This window comes from Globicephala melas, chromosome 2 (genome assembly GCF_963455315.2).
Source record: "Globicephala melas chromosome 2, mGloMel1.2, whole genome shotgun sequence".
Lineage (NCBI taxonomy): Eukaryota > Metazoa > Chordata > Mammalia > Artiodactyla > Delphinidae > Globicephala > Globicephala melas.
Genome location: NC_083315.2, coordinates 23,401,666 through 23,419,661, shown reverse-complemented (window position 1 = coordinate 23,419,661; position 17,996 = coordinate 23,401,666). Strand labels below are relative to the sequence as shown.

General features: G+C 40.7%; 1 protein-coding gene across 2 annotated transcripts in view; it reads left to right on the top strand.

Annotated features, from left to right (window-relative positions):
• The window catches only part of TAF3 (TATA-box binding protein associated factor 3), a 152,744-nt gene extending 136,235 nt beyond the window's left edge, over window positions 1-16,509 (top strand). Inside the window, exons 5-7 of one of the 2 annotated variants that reach the window (XM_030836918.2) lie at window positions 10,406-10,661; window positions 13,611-13,717; window positions 14,529-16,509. In XM_030836918.2, the coding sequence (XP_030692778.1) occupies window positions 10,406-10,661; window positions 13,611-13,717; window positions 14,529-14,643 (478 nt within the window). In that variant the 3' untranslated portion in view covers window positions 14,644-16,509. The remainder of the gene's footprint in view (window positions 1-10,405; window positions 10,662-13,610; window positions 13,718-14,528) is intronic. The other variant, XM_070044833.1, reaches the window with a different exon arrangement.
• The last annotated feature ends 1,487 nt before the right edge of the window (window positions 16,510-17,996 follow it).

The window sequence follows — 17,996 nt, the reverse complement described above, 5'->3', positions numbered from 1 at the left end:
GCCTGCCGATGCAGGGGACACGGGTTCGTGCCCCGGTCCGGGAAGATGCCACATGCCGCAGAGCGGCTGGGCCCGTGAGCCATGGCCGCTGAGCCTGCGCGTCCGGAGCCTGTGCTCCGCAACGGGAGAGGCCACAACAGTGAGAGGCCTGCGTACCGCAAAAAAAAAAAAAAAAAAGTGAAGTTTCATCAGTGTTGAATGTTCAGTTTCATTTGGTTTTGCTTTTTCCTACTAAATGTACCCTTTCTTTGCTGTAGAGAAGCAGAAGCTTTTCTAAAATCACAAAATCTTTTAGAAGTTCTGACTCCAGAGAATTTGGTTTTTGAAAAGAACCCTGACAGTGCTCTAGACAACACCCTCATGGTTTTACATTTTTAAAAAATTGTTTTGCATTTGAAAAACACTAATTTTGATTATATACATAGTAAAACTGTGTCGAAGGAGATACACTTGTGCAAATGGTAAATTTGAATCAGATGTTGGTTCTTCTCTTAGGAACGTAGATGTAAACAATCATAATAGAGGTAGAAAGTGTTCAAGTCTATAAGAGATACATCTCAGATGATACAGAAGTTCAAGGTGATTGCTTCCAGCAAGGAAGGATCAGAAAAGACTTGGGTGGAGCAGAGTCTGAGGAGGTCCAAAGTGCTGACCTCCTAAAGTCACCTGAAATAACTCTGTGTGTGTGGTTGTGTCACCAACAAGATATGCATTGAGGTTCCTTCCTTTCCATTTATTTTTGACTTGTAGGCAACTTTATAAATTTAATTTTCTGAATATGTAAGACATTTACTTGCCCCCAAAGTTGAAACTACGTAATATGTTCAGAGACGTCTTGCTTTCTGCCCTTTCCCTCTACCTTTATCCTCCTCGACCTATAGCTTACCATCTTTCTTTTCTTAAATTATCCTTTTGTATATCTGTTTGCAAAAATGAAGAAGTATGCATTATTTATTATTTATCTAAGTATTCATGCCCTTTTAGGGTATTTTACAGATTTTGAACATTTGACAATAGAAGTCTAATCATTTGGGTATCTTCTTTGGAAATGAAGATTCTACAGTGGCTATATTTTCATGCAATCTGTTTCATTTTTCAAATAGGTCATGCCTGAATTAAAAGACAAAATGTTTGCTACTTGGTATGTACTTGGGCTATGACAAGATAAGATGATGTAAATATTCAAGAGGCAAGCCATGAGCTTGAGGAATTAAATCCATTTACAGTTATGTGCTAATTATATGAATGCTGAAAGTCGAGCTGTGAGGATCAAGAAGAATAAGGATAATGATTGATTTGAAGAATCAACATAGCACTGATTCTCATAATTGTCTTTGTTATTTGTTCCTTTTGATCACATGTGAAATATGGAAATGACTGTGTTACACTTTGGCATTTTAAGTACCGATGCTCTAAAATACAATTTCTCCTAAACTCTGAATATTTGTTTATGTACCTGAATGCGATAAATTAAATACTTGGTATATTAATTTTATATTCCCACATATAACAAATGACCCCAAAACTTAGCAGCTAAAGCAATAAACGTGCTACTTCCTAGTTTCCCGTGGGTCAGGAATTCGGGTGGTCCTGACTCCAGTCTCCGTCAGGCTGCTGCCCAGGGCTTCAGTCACTGGAAGGCCTCACCAGGGCTGGGGAATGCAATGCGGGCTCACACATGGCTGTTGGCAGGAGGCCTCAGTTACTGGTCACATGGGTCTCGTCCTAAGGCAGCTGCAGTGTCCTCATGACTTAACTTCTGAGTTCCGCAGAGCAACTGATCCAAAAGAGAGCAAGGCAGAAGCTGCAGTGTCTCATGACCTAGCTCGGATGTCACACACAGTTGTTTTCATGATATCCTGTTAGCTGTCCAAGTGAGAGCCCATCCAGGCTGCGAGGACACTCCACCAGGGTGGGAGGAGCCTGCCTGACATGCTTGGGCTTAGTATTTCCGGGACTTTTACAAGAAAAGTAAGAGAGCAAAACTGTGACGTTTTAGATAACCACAGACACAATGATCCGGTTTTATAGTAATATATAGTGAAATCTTAGCTTACAATACAACGTGGGAATCTGTTTCATGTATATCTCAAAAGGTGCATGGTATTTCTGAGACTGATCAAAGTTCTAAATCTGAAGAAGAAAATCAAGTTGTGGCTTGAATATGTGTGTGTGTGTGTGTGTGTGTGTGTGTGTGTACATATATATATATTTTTTTAATCAAAGTGGGTTTTCTCCCAGACATCAAAGAACTTCCCTGTTGAGAAGTTTATATAACATTCATGGAGGTGCTTACAGTAGTCTTTACCTATGGCATCGTTTTGTCACCATTTAAAAATGGCTGTTGGCTTTTGAGGCAAGTAAGTGAGCCACGTGAGGGAACTTCTGAACTTTGTGCAGCTCAGTAGCCAGTCATACGGACTTTGATAACTTTGATGGCCGGCTTCACAGTGTTTGCACACAATCGCTGACTAATGAGGATCATTAAACTCCCCATGTAGACGTATCCAAATGGTGTTTGCCTCTAACCTCCGAGCCTCTGTGTGGCTGGAGAGGTGAGGACGGGCCCTTTGTTGACTTGTCAAGCTGTTGAGTTTGCATTACAGGCCAGGCAGCGCATGACCCACTCTATTTATTTCAGTGTTTTGTGCTGGGGAAACAGGTAAAGAAATCCTGCCAAAAATCCTCCTTCTGCATGTTTTTATGAATAACACCAGTGTTTATAGCAGCTAGAGCCCTCTGATCAAATCCTCCAAAAGATGTAATGTTAGCAGCATGGAGCCATTGTGGGACCCAGCTGTGGGCGGTGTTGGTTACTCTGAAGACATTGCTAATTCAACAGAGAGCTCTGGAGGAGAGCTTACTATTGCAGTTAAAGAGGAGGGAAAGTGCCACTAACGGAAAGAAGTACAGAGAAAGTGCTGTTTAGAAGTAGGAAACAATAAAGATCGGTGGTGGAGGCCAATAGGAACCCCAAATTATTTTTACAATGATCATATTAGGTTGAGTAATGATAGCTTATCTCACAAGTGATGAGAAATTATATCATGTGATACAGTTTATGTATTTTTTCTGTAATGTTCAAAAGTAAAGAGATAATAAAAGAATTGTTCTCAAAACTGTGCCTCCAGTTACCACAAAAGCAACTGAGCAGCTAGAATCAAATAACTTTCAAACTCTGTGAATTTTCTGGTGAAATTCAAAAGAGTTGGGAAAGACAATTCACTTTAGAGCCCATATAATACCAATCTAACCTCTTGGAAGCAGAAAATTAGGACGTGTTTTGTCTCATCAGCACTGAGTTACCCACTTTTATGTTTTTTCCTTTTGCTACTCAGAAAATTTGAATGAGAAATATAAGTATATAAATCAATACATAGCAAATTTAAAGGGGAAATTTAATTGAACTGGAGGAATATTTGGCATTTTGGAAGGATTACCTTTATTATGAGTTATTTTCATTAAAAGACCATTTCTCTGAGTTGAAAAATAAGATTTGTACAAGTAGGTATTTCTGAGATTTCAGGTACTGCCCCATAAATTGATCAACAGTCTGTTTACGTCCATTGGCTGCACTGCTAATGCTAAACCATTTTCATGGGCACCATTCACAGACCTTGTAGGAAAGGGAAAAATCTAAGAAGAATAGAAAGAGAATGAAACGGGATTGAGAAAGAGTCAGGCAAGGCAAATAATATTCATTATGGGTTTGGTATAGCTTAAAACAACTTAAAAGCATTTCACATAAAATAATGAAACCTTCATGATGTGTTTGTACCTTGCATTGGTGTCGTGATCATTCTTGGTCTAAGAATGAGTAGACAGATGAGGAATTAGAATCCATGTTGGCAAATAGAAATCTCAGTGGTCTTGGGACTCATTAAGTAGTGTGGAAGGAAGGTAGGCAGGAAGGAAAGAATAGAGGAAACTGACCTATTTTTAAATATTTTAAACAGGCAAAAAATATTCAAAAGTAAAATAATTATTCTATAGGAGCATTCTTCCTGTAATATTAGGCATTAAACATATTAAAGTTGATGAACATGTATCAAGACACTGTGTCTAATACTGCAGATAATTCAAAGACAAGTAAGATAGTACATACCTTACTCCTAAGGAGTATACCACCTAATGTGAGTGATAAAGACAGATATACACACAGTTAGGATACAAAGCAGCCATGGATATTGTATATTTTTGAGAAGGCCCAAGACTGTTATTTCAAAGAAAATACCTGAGAGCGTTTGTTATAGATGACAGAATTCAAGCTTTTATGTGAAAGTTAGAATTTTGGAAAACATATCATTACAAATTGACAGCTCCTCAACAATTTAAGAAATTTTTGATGAGATGATGGTAACACCAACAAATATGATTTTTTTAATATTATATAATGTATAAATATTTGAAAGATCTGCATAATTCAGTGAACTAATATTCCAGATCACCAGTGCATCATGTTATAAAATCATGCATTGGTAAAATATCTATTCAAAGTGCCAGACAGATCAATGGACTTTAATATAACAGAATATGAAAAGCTTATTGATATGGTTTTAGATTGCACATTGCAATTAACTTGTAGGAAACTGCCACTTGCTTTTCATTAAAAAAAATGCTACCTGTTAACGTGTAACGGGTTTGTTATTGTTATCTTTAAATGAACTCTCTAATTATTTTTAAATTTCTCAGTTTCAATTTTTAATATGGTAAGTATTGGCAGATATACTGCACATAAACAAAAGTTCTTTATGTTTCTCACTAATTTTTAGATTGTAAAGGGATCCTAGGACCAAAAAATTTGGGAATTGCTACTTTAGAATTTCTTTTAGTAAGGGTCCACTGGTGGCAAATTCTCAGATTTTGCTTGCCAGAAAATGTCTTTATTTCATCCTGTTCCTTTTTTTTTTTTTTTTTTTTGCGGTACGAGGGCCTTTCACTGTTGTGGCCTCTCCCGTTGTGGAGCACAGGCTCCGGACGCGCAGGCTCAGCAGCCGTGGCTCACGGGCCCAGCTGCTCCGCGGCATGTGGGATCTTCCCGGACTGGGGCACGAACCTGTATCCCCTGCATTGGCAGGCGGACTCTCAACCACTGCGCCACCAGGGAAGCCCCTCACCCTATTCTTGAAAGATGTTTTTGAAGACAAAATTTATTTGCCTTTAGCATATTGAAGATGTTATTCCACTGTCTTCTAGATTTTAGCATTGCTGTTGAGAAATCAGCTGTCACCTATTTCCTCTTTGAAAGTAATTGTCCTTTTTTCCTTTGGGCTCTTTTCAGACTTTTCTCTTTGCCTGTGATATTTTATCTTTTCACTCTGATGTGTGTATGTATAGATTTCTTTTTATTTATCTTGCCTGGGATTTGTTGGGCTTCTTAAGTCTGTGGATTAGTATCTTTCATCAGTTCTGTAAAAGTCAGATATTCTATGTTAACATTTTACCTCTGTTTCATTCTCTTTCTAGAATTTAGATTAAACAGTACTAATTAGACCTTTTTATTGTATTTTCTTTGCCACTCCAGGCTACATTCTACATAATTTCTTCTGTTCTATTCAGTTTATAGTTCTCCCATCCACTGAGTTTTAAATTTCAGTTACTGTACTTTCCATTTCTATAAGGTCTGTTTGGATCTTTTCAAATCTGCTAGATAACTATGTGTAACCTCCTATTACTTGCAGATAATTTCCAGTTTTGCCTTTTATTTTTTTAAACACTGTAAGCAGAGTTGTTTTGTAGTTGATAATTGTAGTATCTGCGGTCTTTATGGGTCTCTTTATACTGTCTGTTATTTCTTCTGGTTCTCCCTCTTGCAGCCTTGCTTCCTTATATGTTTATCTTTGATTCTGTGCTGCTTTTTTCCTTAAATAATTGTCTGTATTAATAATACGAAGCCTAGATTTTAAGTTACTTCCTTTCAAGATGATTAGTGCTGGGTACCTAGGTGCATTACAAGTCCAAATTACTTTAACTATGTTGTCCTGGACCACCAGAGTTGAGAATTCATGAGATCTGATTCATTCTTACCTAATTGGTATAGCCTGTTGGGAGTCCTTAATGTGGGGAGGGAGTTCTATAAGACTTTCCACTTTGACAGGCCCTGGGCTTTGAAACCTGTCCCCTGTATCAAAACCAAAGATCAGATTCACCTTATACAAATGCCCTCAGAGTGAAACATCTGTGTTCTACTTAACTCTCTGGGTTCCTGCTTTTCCTTTAGTTTTGGTTCCAGCACCCTTATTTTATTTTATTTTATTGTTAATATCTTTATTGGAGTATAATTGCTTTACAATGTTATGTTAGTTTCTGTTGTACAACAAAGTGAATCAGCTATAAGTATCATATATCCCCATATCTACTCCCTCTTGAGCTTCCCTCCCACCCTCCCTATCCCATCCCTCTAGGTGGTCACAAAGCATCGAGCTGATTTCCCTGTGCTATGCAGCAGCTTCCCACTAGCCATCCATTTTACATTTGGTAGTGTATATATGTCAGTGCTACTCTCTCACTTCGTCCCAGCTTCCCCTTCCCTGCCTATGTCCTCAAGTCCATTCTATACATCTGCATCTTTATTCCTTCCCTGCCACTAGGTTCATCAGTACCATTTTTTCAGATTCCATATATGTGCATTAGCATACGCCAGCACCCATATTTTAAACCATTATGGGAAACTGCCTCCCAGAACAGTGTTTTTAAATTTTAGTCTAACCATAAGAATAAGGAGTTGCTTGCCCTATGGATATAAATGCCATAGTAATAACTTGGACCTCTCATCTTACATGTAAGGCAAACCTCACTCAGTAAGCACAGAGGGACAGCAGAGTGTAGTTGTTAAGATCACGGGTTCTGAAATCAGGCTGCCTGGGTTTAAATCCTGGCTCTGTCTGTGAACTTGTGCAAGGTACTTAATCTCTGTGCCTTGGTTTCTTCCTCTACAAATGGAGGATAATATCAGCACTTGTTATTTCATTTGGTTGTTATGAGGGTCAAGTGAGATAGGCAAGTAAACATTCAGCAGGTGCCGGCATGCACTTGGCTTTCCAGCACTCACAACAGCTGGGAACTTGGTTACTACTGGATCAATATTCACTATGAATTACATTAAGCATCTATTGAATGTCTCCTGGACAAACAGCCCATGTTAAATTCTCTTGGTCTTTGGCTACATTCGAGTTAGGAAGGTGATCACACTCGCGTGAAACAAGTGGAGAGCAAGTAACAGCACTATTTATTTGCTTGTATAATGATGGAATTTTTGAAATACTGTTTTATAGTCTTCTGATCAGAATAGCAAAGAATTGGTGCTTTGTAGGGGAGGTGTTTTTCTAAACAAGGACTTTGATAAAGAGGCCCTGTGTGGATTGGTCATGACAGTGCTGAGCATGACATGAGCAGTGGCCATGACACTTCACATTTGTACATAGTTCTTGACATGTTCCTCCCTATTCAGGTTCTCACCATAGCCCTCACAGGCAGCTATCTTTATTTATACTTTGTTGATCAGAAAAGCAAGGTCTAGGAAGGTCAGTGTGGGATCGTAGGAAGAGGTAGGTCAGTGTAGCCTATTTTAGAGAACAGCTCCAGATTCCTAATAAAGGTGAAACTTTATGCCTAGGAATATAGCCCAGGGAGATTCATCACCATATTTACAAGTTAACATGTAACATTTACAAGGTGATACATACAGTCAGTAGGGCAATGGGCAAAAACCCTTTGACTTATTCATACTATGGAATACTATATAGTAATTAAAATAAGTAATATATACCGATAAGTCAAGAGCATAAAACTAAGTGGGCAACTAGTAAACAAATAAGTTCTAGGGATCTGATACACAGCATGGAGATTATAGTCAACAATACTGTATTAACAAATGTCAAGGTTGCAGGAGACTAGATCCAAACAATTCCCTTCAAAAAAAGAAATGATAATTACGTGGTGTGATAAAGGTATTAGCTGAGGCCACTGCAGTAATCATTTTGCAGTTTACAAATGTGTCAAGCCAACACATTGTGCAAACTTACACAATGTTGATTATATCTCAGTTACAAAAAAAACTAGGTGAGGAAAGCTAGTTGCAAACGATAAATATAGTGTGAATTGTTTATATACTTGAAACACATAAAACAGCGGTACGACATGCATTGTTTAAGTGTATCTGCAAAAGCAGAAAAAGTTCAAAGAACAAAAATTTAGAAACACAGCTCCTGGCTGGAGGACAGTGGTTCCTTCTGGAGGAGGGAGGGAGGGAGACCAGAAGCAAATATGTTTTCTCTAAACTTGAGATGATATCCTTTTTTCCCCTCAAATAAAGGCACTTTGTAAAAAGAAAAGAAGAGTTTCAGAATCAAATAGACCTCGGTTCTAAGCCTGCCACCCATTTACCCAAATTCCTTTCTCTCTCTAATCCTGTTTCCTCATCTATAAAACGGGGTCACTATAACTTCTTTGAAGTTGTTGTGAGGACTAGATGAGGTGATGTATGGAAAGCACCTAGTATAACATCAGCTGCTTAGAGGCGCACAGTAACTAGTACTTTTATTTTTTTATTTTTTATTTTTTTAACATCTTTATTGGAGTATAATTACTTTACAATGGTATGTTAGTTTCTGCTTTATAACAAAGTGAATCAGCTATACATATACATATATCCCCGTATCTCTTCCCTCTTGCATCTCCCTGCCTCCCACCCTCTCTATCCCACCACTCCAGGTGGTCACAAAGCACCGAGCTGATCTCCCTGTGCTATGCGGCTGCTTCCCACTAGCTATCTATTTTACATTTGGTAGTGTATATATGTCCATGCCACTCTCTCACTTCGTTGCAGCTTACCCTTCCCCCTCCCCATATCCTCAAGTCCATTCTCTAGTAGGTCTGTGTCTTTATTCCTGTCTTGCCCCTAGTTTCTTCATGACCTTTTTTTTTTTTTTTTAGATTCCATATATATGTGTCAGCATACGGTATTTGTTTTTCTCTTTCTGACTCTGTATGACAGACTCCAGGTCCATCCACCTCACTACAAATAACTCAATTTCGTTTCTTTTTATGGCTGAGTAATATTCCGTTGTATATATGTGCCACATCTTCTTTATCCGTTCATCTGTCAGTGGGCACTTAGGTTGCTTCCATGTCCTGGCTATTGTAAATAGAGCTGCAGTGAACATTGTGGTACATGACTCTTTTTGAATTATGGTTTTCTCAGGGTATATGCCCAGTAGTGGGATTGCTGGGTCGTATGGTAGTTCTATTTTTAGTTCTTTAAGGAACCTCCATACTGCTCTCCATAGTGGCTGTATCAATTTATATTCCCACCAACAGTGCAAGAGGGTTCCCTTTTCTCCACACTCTTTCCAGCATTTATTGTTTGTAGATTTTTTGATGATGGCCTCTCTGACTCGTGTGAGGTGATACCTTACTGTAGTTTTGATTTGCATTTCTCTAATGATTAGTGATGTTGAGCATTCTTCCATGTGTTTGTTGGCCATCTGTATGTTTTCTTTGGAGAAATGTCTATTTAGGTCTTCTGCCCATTTTTGGATTGGGTTCTTTGTTTTTTTGATATCGAGCTGCATGAGCTGCTTATAAATTTTGGAGATTAATCCTTCGTCAGTTGCTTCATTTGCAAATATTTTCTCCCATTCTGAGGGTTGTCTTTTCGTCTTGTTTATGGGTTCCTTTGCTGTGCAAAAGCTTTTAAGTTTCATTAGGTCCCATTTGTTTATTTTTGTTTTTATCTCCATTTCTCTAGGAAGTGGGTCAAAAAGGATCTTGCTGTGATTTATGTCATAGAGTGTTCTGCCTATGTTTTCCTCTAAGTTTGATAGTGTCTGGCCTTACATTTAGGTCTTTAATCCATTTTGAGTTTATTTTTGTGTGTGGTATTAGGGAGTGTTCTAATTTCCTTCTTTTACATGTAGCTGTCCAGTTTTCCCAGCACCACTTATTGAAGAGGCTGTCTTTTCTCCATTGTATATTCTTGCCTCCTTTAACTTTTACTTTTCAATGACTTACCCCAGGTCACATGCCGGCCTGTGGAAGACGTAGGGTTTGAACTCAGATATCCTGGCTCTGAGCCTAGTTCTTCTTCCCCGGCATGGGTTCTGTGGGTAAGACAGTGTTAATGAAGAGACAGAGCAGCACGCAGCTCTAATCACGACTTGGCGACCTCACCAGGGAAGGAGCTGGAGCCTCATCCCCCGCTGCCTGACATCTCGGCCAGCCGTGACCGAGCAAGTGGAGAAGCAGGTTGCGGAAGGGCCTTAACCCTGAGCTCCATCGCTCTCTGGACTCTCCAAAAAGTCTTTTGCTGCTAGAAGAACCAAGTGATTGTGCGATCATGTTTTTAGCTACCTGGCTTGACTCAACTATGTGTTTTGACTTTCCCTTTTCTCTCTTTTGTTGACAGTGTCATCAGCAAAGTGGTCCCAGCCCCCGAGGCTAAGCCGGCGCCTTCTCTGAACAGACCCAAGACGCCACCACCCATGCCGGCCACCGCCCCTGTCCCCGTGCACGTCACCCCCGCCCCCGTGCCTTTGCCCCTTCTGGCCCCGGCCAGCACGCCCCTCACCGGGATGCCCGCTCCGGCCCCCGCAGCCTCAGGATCTGCCAGTTCCAAAGCCCCCGTCCGGAGTGTGGTCACGGAGACGGTCAGCACTTACGTGGTGCGCTACTTTCTATTTTTTGGAGTATTTAAGAAACAGCCACTTGAGAGCTCACTCCTTCCTCATGAAAATGTTTTCAATTAAAAATGCAGCGTCAGATGAATCATTATTGAACCTCAGAGGCAATTCTTTATGACTGGAAAGGCATTTTCATTGCACTTTCAAGCTTTCAGCTGAAAAGTATTGTTAGGATGTGTGCATATTTAGTCTCCATAAATAATGTCAGAGCATTGTTTTTCTTTATTCGGCATTGTTTTGGAAGATGACTATGTACCTATACACAGCACAATCAGTGTATAAATATAGAGGTGAATAGTGGTAGTTAAACCCCTCATTGACTTTCTTGATCAAGCAGTGATTCACTTAAGAGTATAATTTGTGTGATACATACACGTCTGATGGGCCAGCTGCTCTTTCTGGGCGCAGCACTAATTATAGTAACTCATTGGCTAAGGTCCAGAACATACCAGGGCCTGCAGAGTGAATGGAAATGAACTTTTAGACACAGAGCTTCCTGAGTCCAAGCCTGTCTTCAGGTGGAAAAACTCACCTTGATGAATGAGTTCGCACGGTTGTCATGGAACCGTTTTTACGTGTTCTCCCCATACTTACTAGTACCAGATCTTACTCAAGCCCTGAATTCAATCAAGTAATAAAGCGCTTACATAAATATGTTCTTTGAGCTCTGTAGAGTGACACATAAACAGGCGACAAAAAGATATCAGGCACATAGAGGTCCTAGCTGAGCTGACACAGCCGAGATCACCAAGTATGTGGACTGAGATCTGTCAGCCTAGTGGCAGTTCGGGTCCTTCTGAATAGATGGGACTGGAGGGTGGCGGGGTCAGACTCCTGCTGTTGTTGTTATAAATCGTGCAAGTATTACATCTCTAAAGGCATTTGGGAAGGAAACTTCAATGAATCATTAAGTATTTGAGGCACTATAATGATACGAAGGATAAGAAGAAAATCTCAAAAATCTTCAGAGGATATAAAGACATGAAATATTAACAGGAAGAAAAATATTGGCCATTCAAGACAAAAATAGAAGACATGATACAAAAATCTGTGATCGTCAAATCAGTCCATTCAAGGACCAGTTGCTACAGGTGTTTAATTGAGGCCGCATCACCCCAAGATGGGTTAATCGGGGAGGATTTTACACTTAATCTCCTCGGCCTCCATTTCTTCAGGTGTAATTAGGGGGTTGATAGACTAGGTGGTCACTGATTTCTGATTCTCCAGTGGATTTTTGAGTTAACTCCCTGGAGATGGATCAGATTTGCATAGACAACATGGATGAAAAGCCTTCTGTCTCCTCAGAGACACTGTAGACAGAAGACAAAATGTGTGAATTGAAGGAAAGACACAGGCTATACAGCAAAAGGGCTGATTTTGTCACTGCCCGATCTGTGACATTGGAACTGTCACTGACATTCCCTTAGCTCCAGTCTCCCCATTGCTAACCTAGCCAAGCGTTGTTTTAGGATGATGAAACCCAGTAAGACATTTGAAAGAACTTAGTAAACCGTGAAGGGCTGGGCGTTAGTTATTATGGGTGCTGTGGTAGATTTCTCATGTCACAGGGTCACGGCCTCCTAATTTCAAGAAAGGTCAGCCAGCAGCAGGACTGGCCATGCATGGCAGCTTCAGGGCCCAGGGCGCTGGGCCAGCCTTCGCCCCAGACAGCTGGCACGTGCTAACTGGTGGTCTCTCCCCTTGAAACTAGAGAGGACCGAGTCAGGGATGTAGCTGCCCACAGATTTGTTGAGGAAGCCTTCACATCAGCGTCCTCTGCCTCTGTAGAGACTGTTTTGAGAATGGTCAGCCTTAAACTAGTGCATCAGTGGAATGCAGTATCTCTGCCCCCCGTACACCCATCACACACACAGAGCCATCTCTCCTGCACATCTAGTCAGTGTTGTATTTTAAAGTACCAGAAGAGACCATAGCTTGCAAAATAAACTGAATGAAATTATATGCTGTGTGACTGGAAAAACTTTAGAAAATTATCATTCCTGGTTTTGAATGCCCGTCATAGAATTGTTTCTTCCAAATCGGTCTTGTTCATGTGGAACTTGAGGAAGTTGTTCAGTTAGGGATGCTTCTTATTTGGAACTGCTAAGTTAAGTAAAGCAAAGTTCAGAGCACAGCATTATTTGTTGCAAAATAACATGAAAATGTGTGGCTCTTTGGCCTCCCGCGCGTCCCTTATTTCATTTGCCCTTTAGTTGATTGTACTTTACTGAAAATGTCATAAAGGGAATGGAAAGTTACTTAGTAACAACTCTTTTATATCCTTGATCTTATCAGCTAGTTCAGGAGAAGGGTTTGGCTAATAAGTAATAAGGCGATACATGCACATTGGCCGTATTTATTAATTCCAGGCCTGTGAATGCGATGGAGGAAACAACATTGAGTTGAGCTCAATAGCTTTCAAAAATATTCGTCATTACTTCCATGAAAACCCTAGTCATTCAGGATGTGTGTGTTTACAGTATTTCTTTAGATAAAAGTGGCTGTAGGTCATATTGCTTACAGAAATGATTATAAAATGCTTTATTTTTATGACTTACAAAAGAGTTTAAAATATTCATTAGAAATGTCTTGGGAGTTCCCTGGTGGCCTAGTGGTTAGGATTCTGGGCCTTCACTGCCGGGCCCTGGGTTCAATCCCTGGTCGGGTACTGGGATCCTGCAAGCCGAGGGCCAAAAAAAAGAAAAAGCAATGTCTTATCACTGAACACTTAGTAGCCATTTGCTTTTTCAGGTGATCCCAGGATATCACAGCTTTACTAAACTGTTAACTACTGGGTTTTTTGTTTTTGTTTTTAGTTTAATCTGTCTGTGTAGTAGCTTCACAGTGTGAAGTAATGGTCCTTATTGTGCCCTTTTTTGGATACTTCCTCCTCAAAGCATCTCTGTTTTGCTCCCTCCCCTGCAACCCCAGATCCGAGACGAGTGGGGGAACCAGATCTGGATCTGTCCCGGCTGCAACAAGCCCGATGACGGGAGCCCCATGATTGGCTGTGATGATTGTGACGACTGGTACCACTGGTGAGTCCCCATCGTGGCCCTGGGGGGAGGGGCTCTGCACACGGGGTGTGGGGGTGCCTCTGGCCCGTCCTGGCTTTTCCTCCAGGGCAGTTCCTCTCCGGAGAGCAGTGTACGGAGCAGAATCACTGCCGAGAGAAAGGCGTTCATGTGAATTGCAAACATCACGAGTCTTTGGACTATCATTATTCGGCCTCAATTCCAAATGTGTTGCTTAGCTTATGTACCCCCTGCTTTAGCAAAGGAGGAGGAGCTAGAGGGGGTTCCCTTGCCTTCTCGCCAGTCGTTTTCTGTAGCAGCTGCAGCGCTTGATGGCAACGCTAAGGGAACCCCCGTAAACGTGTCACACAGTGCAGAAGTGAGGGGACAGCTTGTGTGGTTTCTGCGCCTCTTCAGCGCCCCCCCAAAACCGAAGAAACACCATCGAAATGCATGCAAACAGCCTTCCCGTTTTATCTTGAAAATATCAGATATAAAAAGATAGGAGTCCACTTAGTCACGTGCTATATGATATCTCTGAGATAAAAACAAAGCCGTGGCTCAGAAGCATTAGACTATTTCTGGCTGAAAGGATGAATGAGCTAATTAATTTCTCCAGCGGGGCCTGGAGAGGGGCTTTGTGTAAGGTGATCACCCACACGCCCAGCAGTAGCGCAGCATCCGTCAGAGCTATGTGACTTGGATTTCTGGTAAATACACCACAGACTTAGGACATTATTTAATGACTTGAAATTCTTTAAAAACACAGGAAAAGAATGTGTGGATAAATAAAGCTTGTTTGTCTGAAGCCTTTTCTTCCTTGGTAACCATGCAGGCCCTGCGTCGGAATAATGGCCGCACCCCCAGAAGAGATGCAGTGGTTCTGTCCCAAGTGTGCCAACAAAAAGAAGGATAAAAAGCACAAAAAGAGGAAGCACCGGGCGCACTGACACCCCGGGGGCCCCTGTCCTGACGCCTCGGGGGAGGTGCTGTGACCCCGCCTCCGTGTCACCTCCCACCATGTACCTGCAGGTTATGAACCTCGCAAGACTGAGGACAGAAACACACCACCCACAGGGATTTTCCTTCTGGAACACCCCGGCCCGGGGCCACATGGTCGTGACCGAAGGAAAGCTCACGTGGAGGCGGGCACCGGGGCCACCTTGCCTCCGTTTTCTATTACCAGTGACAAGTATTACTAATAAAAAGACCATAATCTTCCCTTTCGATTTTCTTGATTCTCTCCAGGGCCTTTTCCTTAAGGTGTTAGATGAGAAGTGGCTTGTGGCCTGCCTTGACTGTGACCGAGGGTGACGTTGGTAGTCTGTCTGCGCCTCCAGCCTCCTTCCCTCTCTAGTGAGATAATCATAATCACATAAAAGAAAACTCCAGGTGGAGTGTCGGTAAATATTTTTGTGATGAAAAATATATGAAGCTTCCCCTCCCTCCCTGTTTTTAGTACTAACATGTAAAATGTTCAGGCTTTTTGTGAAATACCTTATATTTTTTAAGAAAAAGGTTTCTATCATGTCCTGTTGGCTTTTGTGCAAATTATTTTTGTTGACTCTCACCTATTTTCTTTCTCTGTTGCCTCCCGACTCTGCCCATTTCTCTAAACTGCTGGTGTTCTTCTCACAGCTTATCCATTTCATCAACTTGTATAAAAACTCTTCGGACCAGGAGATCTCCCCTAATGTAAATAATAAATATTTATGAAGTAGTTATTTTAAAAAAATTTTTATCGTGTTTAATTCTGGCTTTCTCTGAAATCTGCTGTGATTTCAGCCATGTCTGTAATTACTGCTGTACATAAGCAAAGAAGGCTAGAAAAAAAGAGCCATGCGTAGTTCAAAGTTACCTACCTTGAGCTGAACCCATGCAGTACCCAAAACACTGGGGGAAAGGACCCGAGCAGTTGGAAGGAAAACAAGGCAATTTAAATCTGTGGTTTATGATTTGAAATTGTTTTGTTATCTCTTGTTTCTGTAAATTTCTTTGACTTCCTTTTGTTTCAAAGGACATGTAGATTCCCTGAAAGTTAAAAAAAAAAAAAAGAAATATATATATATATATATATATATATATATATATATACTGTAGCATTTTGTGTTTATATTGTTTTATTTCTGCAAATCTGTTCATTGATATTGTGGTTTAAGGCTGAAATGAAGTATATTATGAAATTTTTTTTAAAGAAAACTCATCAAATTTCAGGGTATCACAAAACTTTATTATATTACTATACTGCCCACTATTTATTATATGTTATAGATGTCTGAGAGATAAACCAAATATTTTATTTTTAATGTAAAACATCAAATTTAATTTTATTAGCATATTTTAGCAACTTTGGAATAAATATGGACTTTTACTTGATTTTGAAGTAATCCCAACTTGGGCCAGTGTAATGGATATCTTGAATACTAGAATATGGGCTTTGAACCTAATACAAATATATTAATAGAAATTGTGATTTTTTAAAATGCCAAGTAAATTGATATTAGTGTATGAATCATATTTTAAAACATATTATGTGGTTAGAGAAATGAGGCTTTCTGCCATGAATGTTAAATTGCAAATCAGTGGAAATGGAGTCACCCTTTCAAGACTGCAGTATTTCATTGCCCTCCTTGTTCTAGAAGTCAAAGTTTTTCTATCCCTACAAAGAAACAAAGCGTCTATGTTGAGACACGTGTTTTTTGTTCTATTAATTTGAGATCATCCTAAATACTTTATACAATATTTTCACATGCACAAATCTACCCATTAGTGCTTTTTGGAGAGGGATGGGGGTGGGGAAGTGCAAAATAAAGATTATTGGCTATTTCATAGTTTGCTTTTCCATTTTCTTTATTTAGGATTTAGTTCCTCGAGGCATGGTCAGTGTATCTGACGTTGCCATGTCTAAGTGACCTGGTCATGCCACTGAAATAAGAATGGAGGTGCCGATATATAACCTTCCCCCAATCCTACTGTCTGAGAGACTTCAGCCCAAATGACATTGAAGGAATTTCAATCAGTTTGTTGTCCCTTGCTATTTCATGGTTGCTTTCCTAAATCCAGTTCATGATTTTATAAATGGCCTTTGCAATAATAAAACCAAAGAATCATTTTCAGGGGGCTGGAGAGCTCAAGGGATTAGTAATGGAATACAGAGCCTTTCACCTCTAGGTCAGTGAGTTGAATCCAGTTCAGGTCACCAGAGACCCAAGGTTGTTACCGTCTTCTGACTGTTCAGTGGCCTGTATGAAATGGGCTGGTGGTCTCAGTCTCTACTGGATGCCTGTCCGTACACCAACCAAAGGAAGTCTGAGAAACCACAAAAGGAAATGTGGATTAGAAAATGAAACCCTCGTGTTCCAAAGCAAAGTTAGAAAGTTGGGCAAAATCATCCTCCATAAAGTCACACTGAAGAAAAAGAGAGTAATCGCAAATGCCACAGACATCACAAAGAGACTGGAGATTAATTCACTTGGCCTAATGAAGTTGAACTAAACAGGGAAAGGAAAAACCTGTATTGGACCAGAGGGGAGAGGGTTACGTTGGGAAAGATGACAGTTTAATTGGGAGAAAACCTTGAGGGGACCCACGCAAGAAGAAGAAAGTGCGTTTTGACTTTTGAGGGAGAAGGAAATCATAGAGCAGCAGACATTTGAGGAACTACCGGAACTGAGAAAATTCGATGCGGAGGCACCAGGAGAGTATTTCCCTAGGGAGCATGAGAAGTCTCCCAGGGGTCGGGAAGCTGGTGGACCATTGTCACTTATGCCAGCACTACCATCTGACCTCAGCACTGATGATGCTTCGTGAAGAGAAGTAGTCTGGAAAAAAATTGGCCAGGCTAGCGATTTAATTGGAGGGGTTGGTATTTAAGAGGGAGAGAGAGCCCTCCCTCCCAGGAACCCCATTCCTCGGGTGAGCTGATCTGCCCGCGGAGCCCTGAGGACCTGGCCAAGCGCGATTTCTGTGACTGGTGCACTGTTTGTCTTCTAAGGTGTCTGCACTGAAGCACAGTGAGGGGCTCTATCCTCCAGCTGATTTGTGGCTCCAAATGTCCTGCAGAAAATCAGAGGGCATCAGAGCATTCTGGCTCTGTCGGGCTTTTTGCAAAGATAAAATATAGTGCCTTACCCTACTGTATCACCTAAACCTCCTTTGTTCTCCTTTGAATAGGACGATTCAACAAAGACCTGGTAACCAAACTAAAGTATAAAATGAACACAGATATGGAAACCTGGCCAGTGAGAATGCTAATGAATTAAGTTCACTAAAGGCACACGGGCTAAGTTTTCAATACAAATAG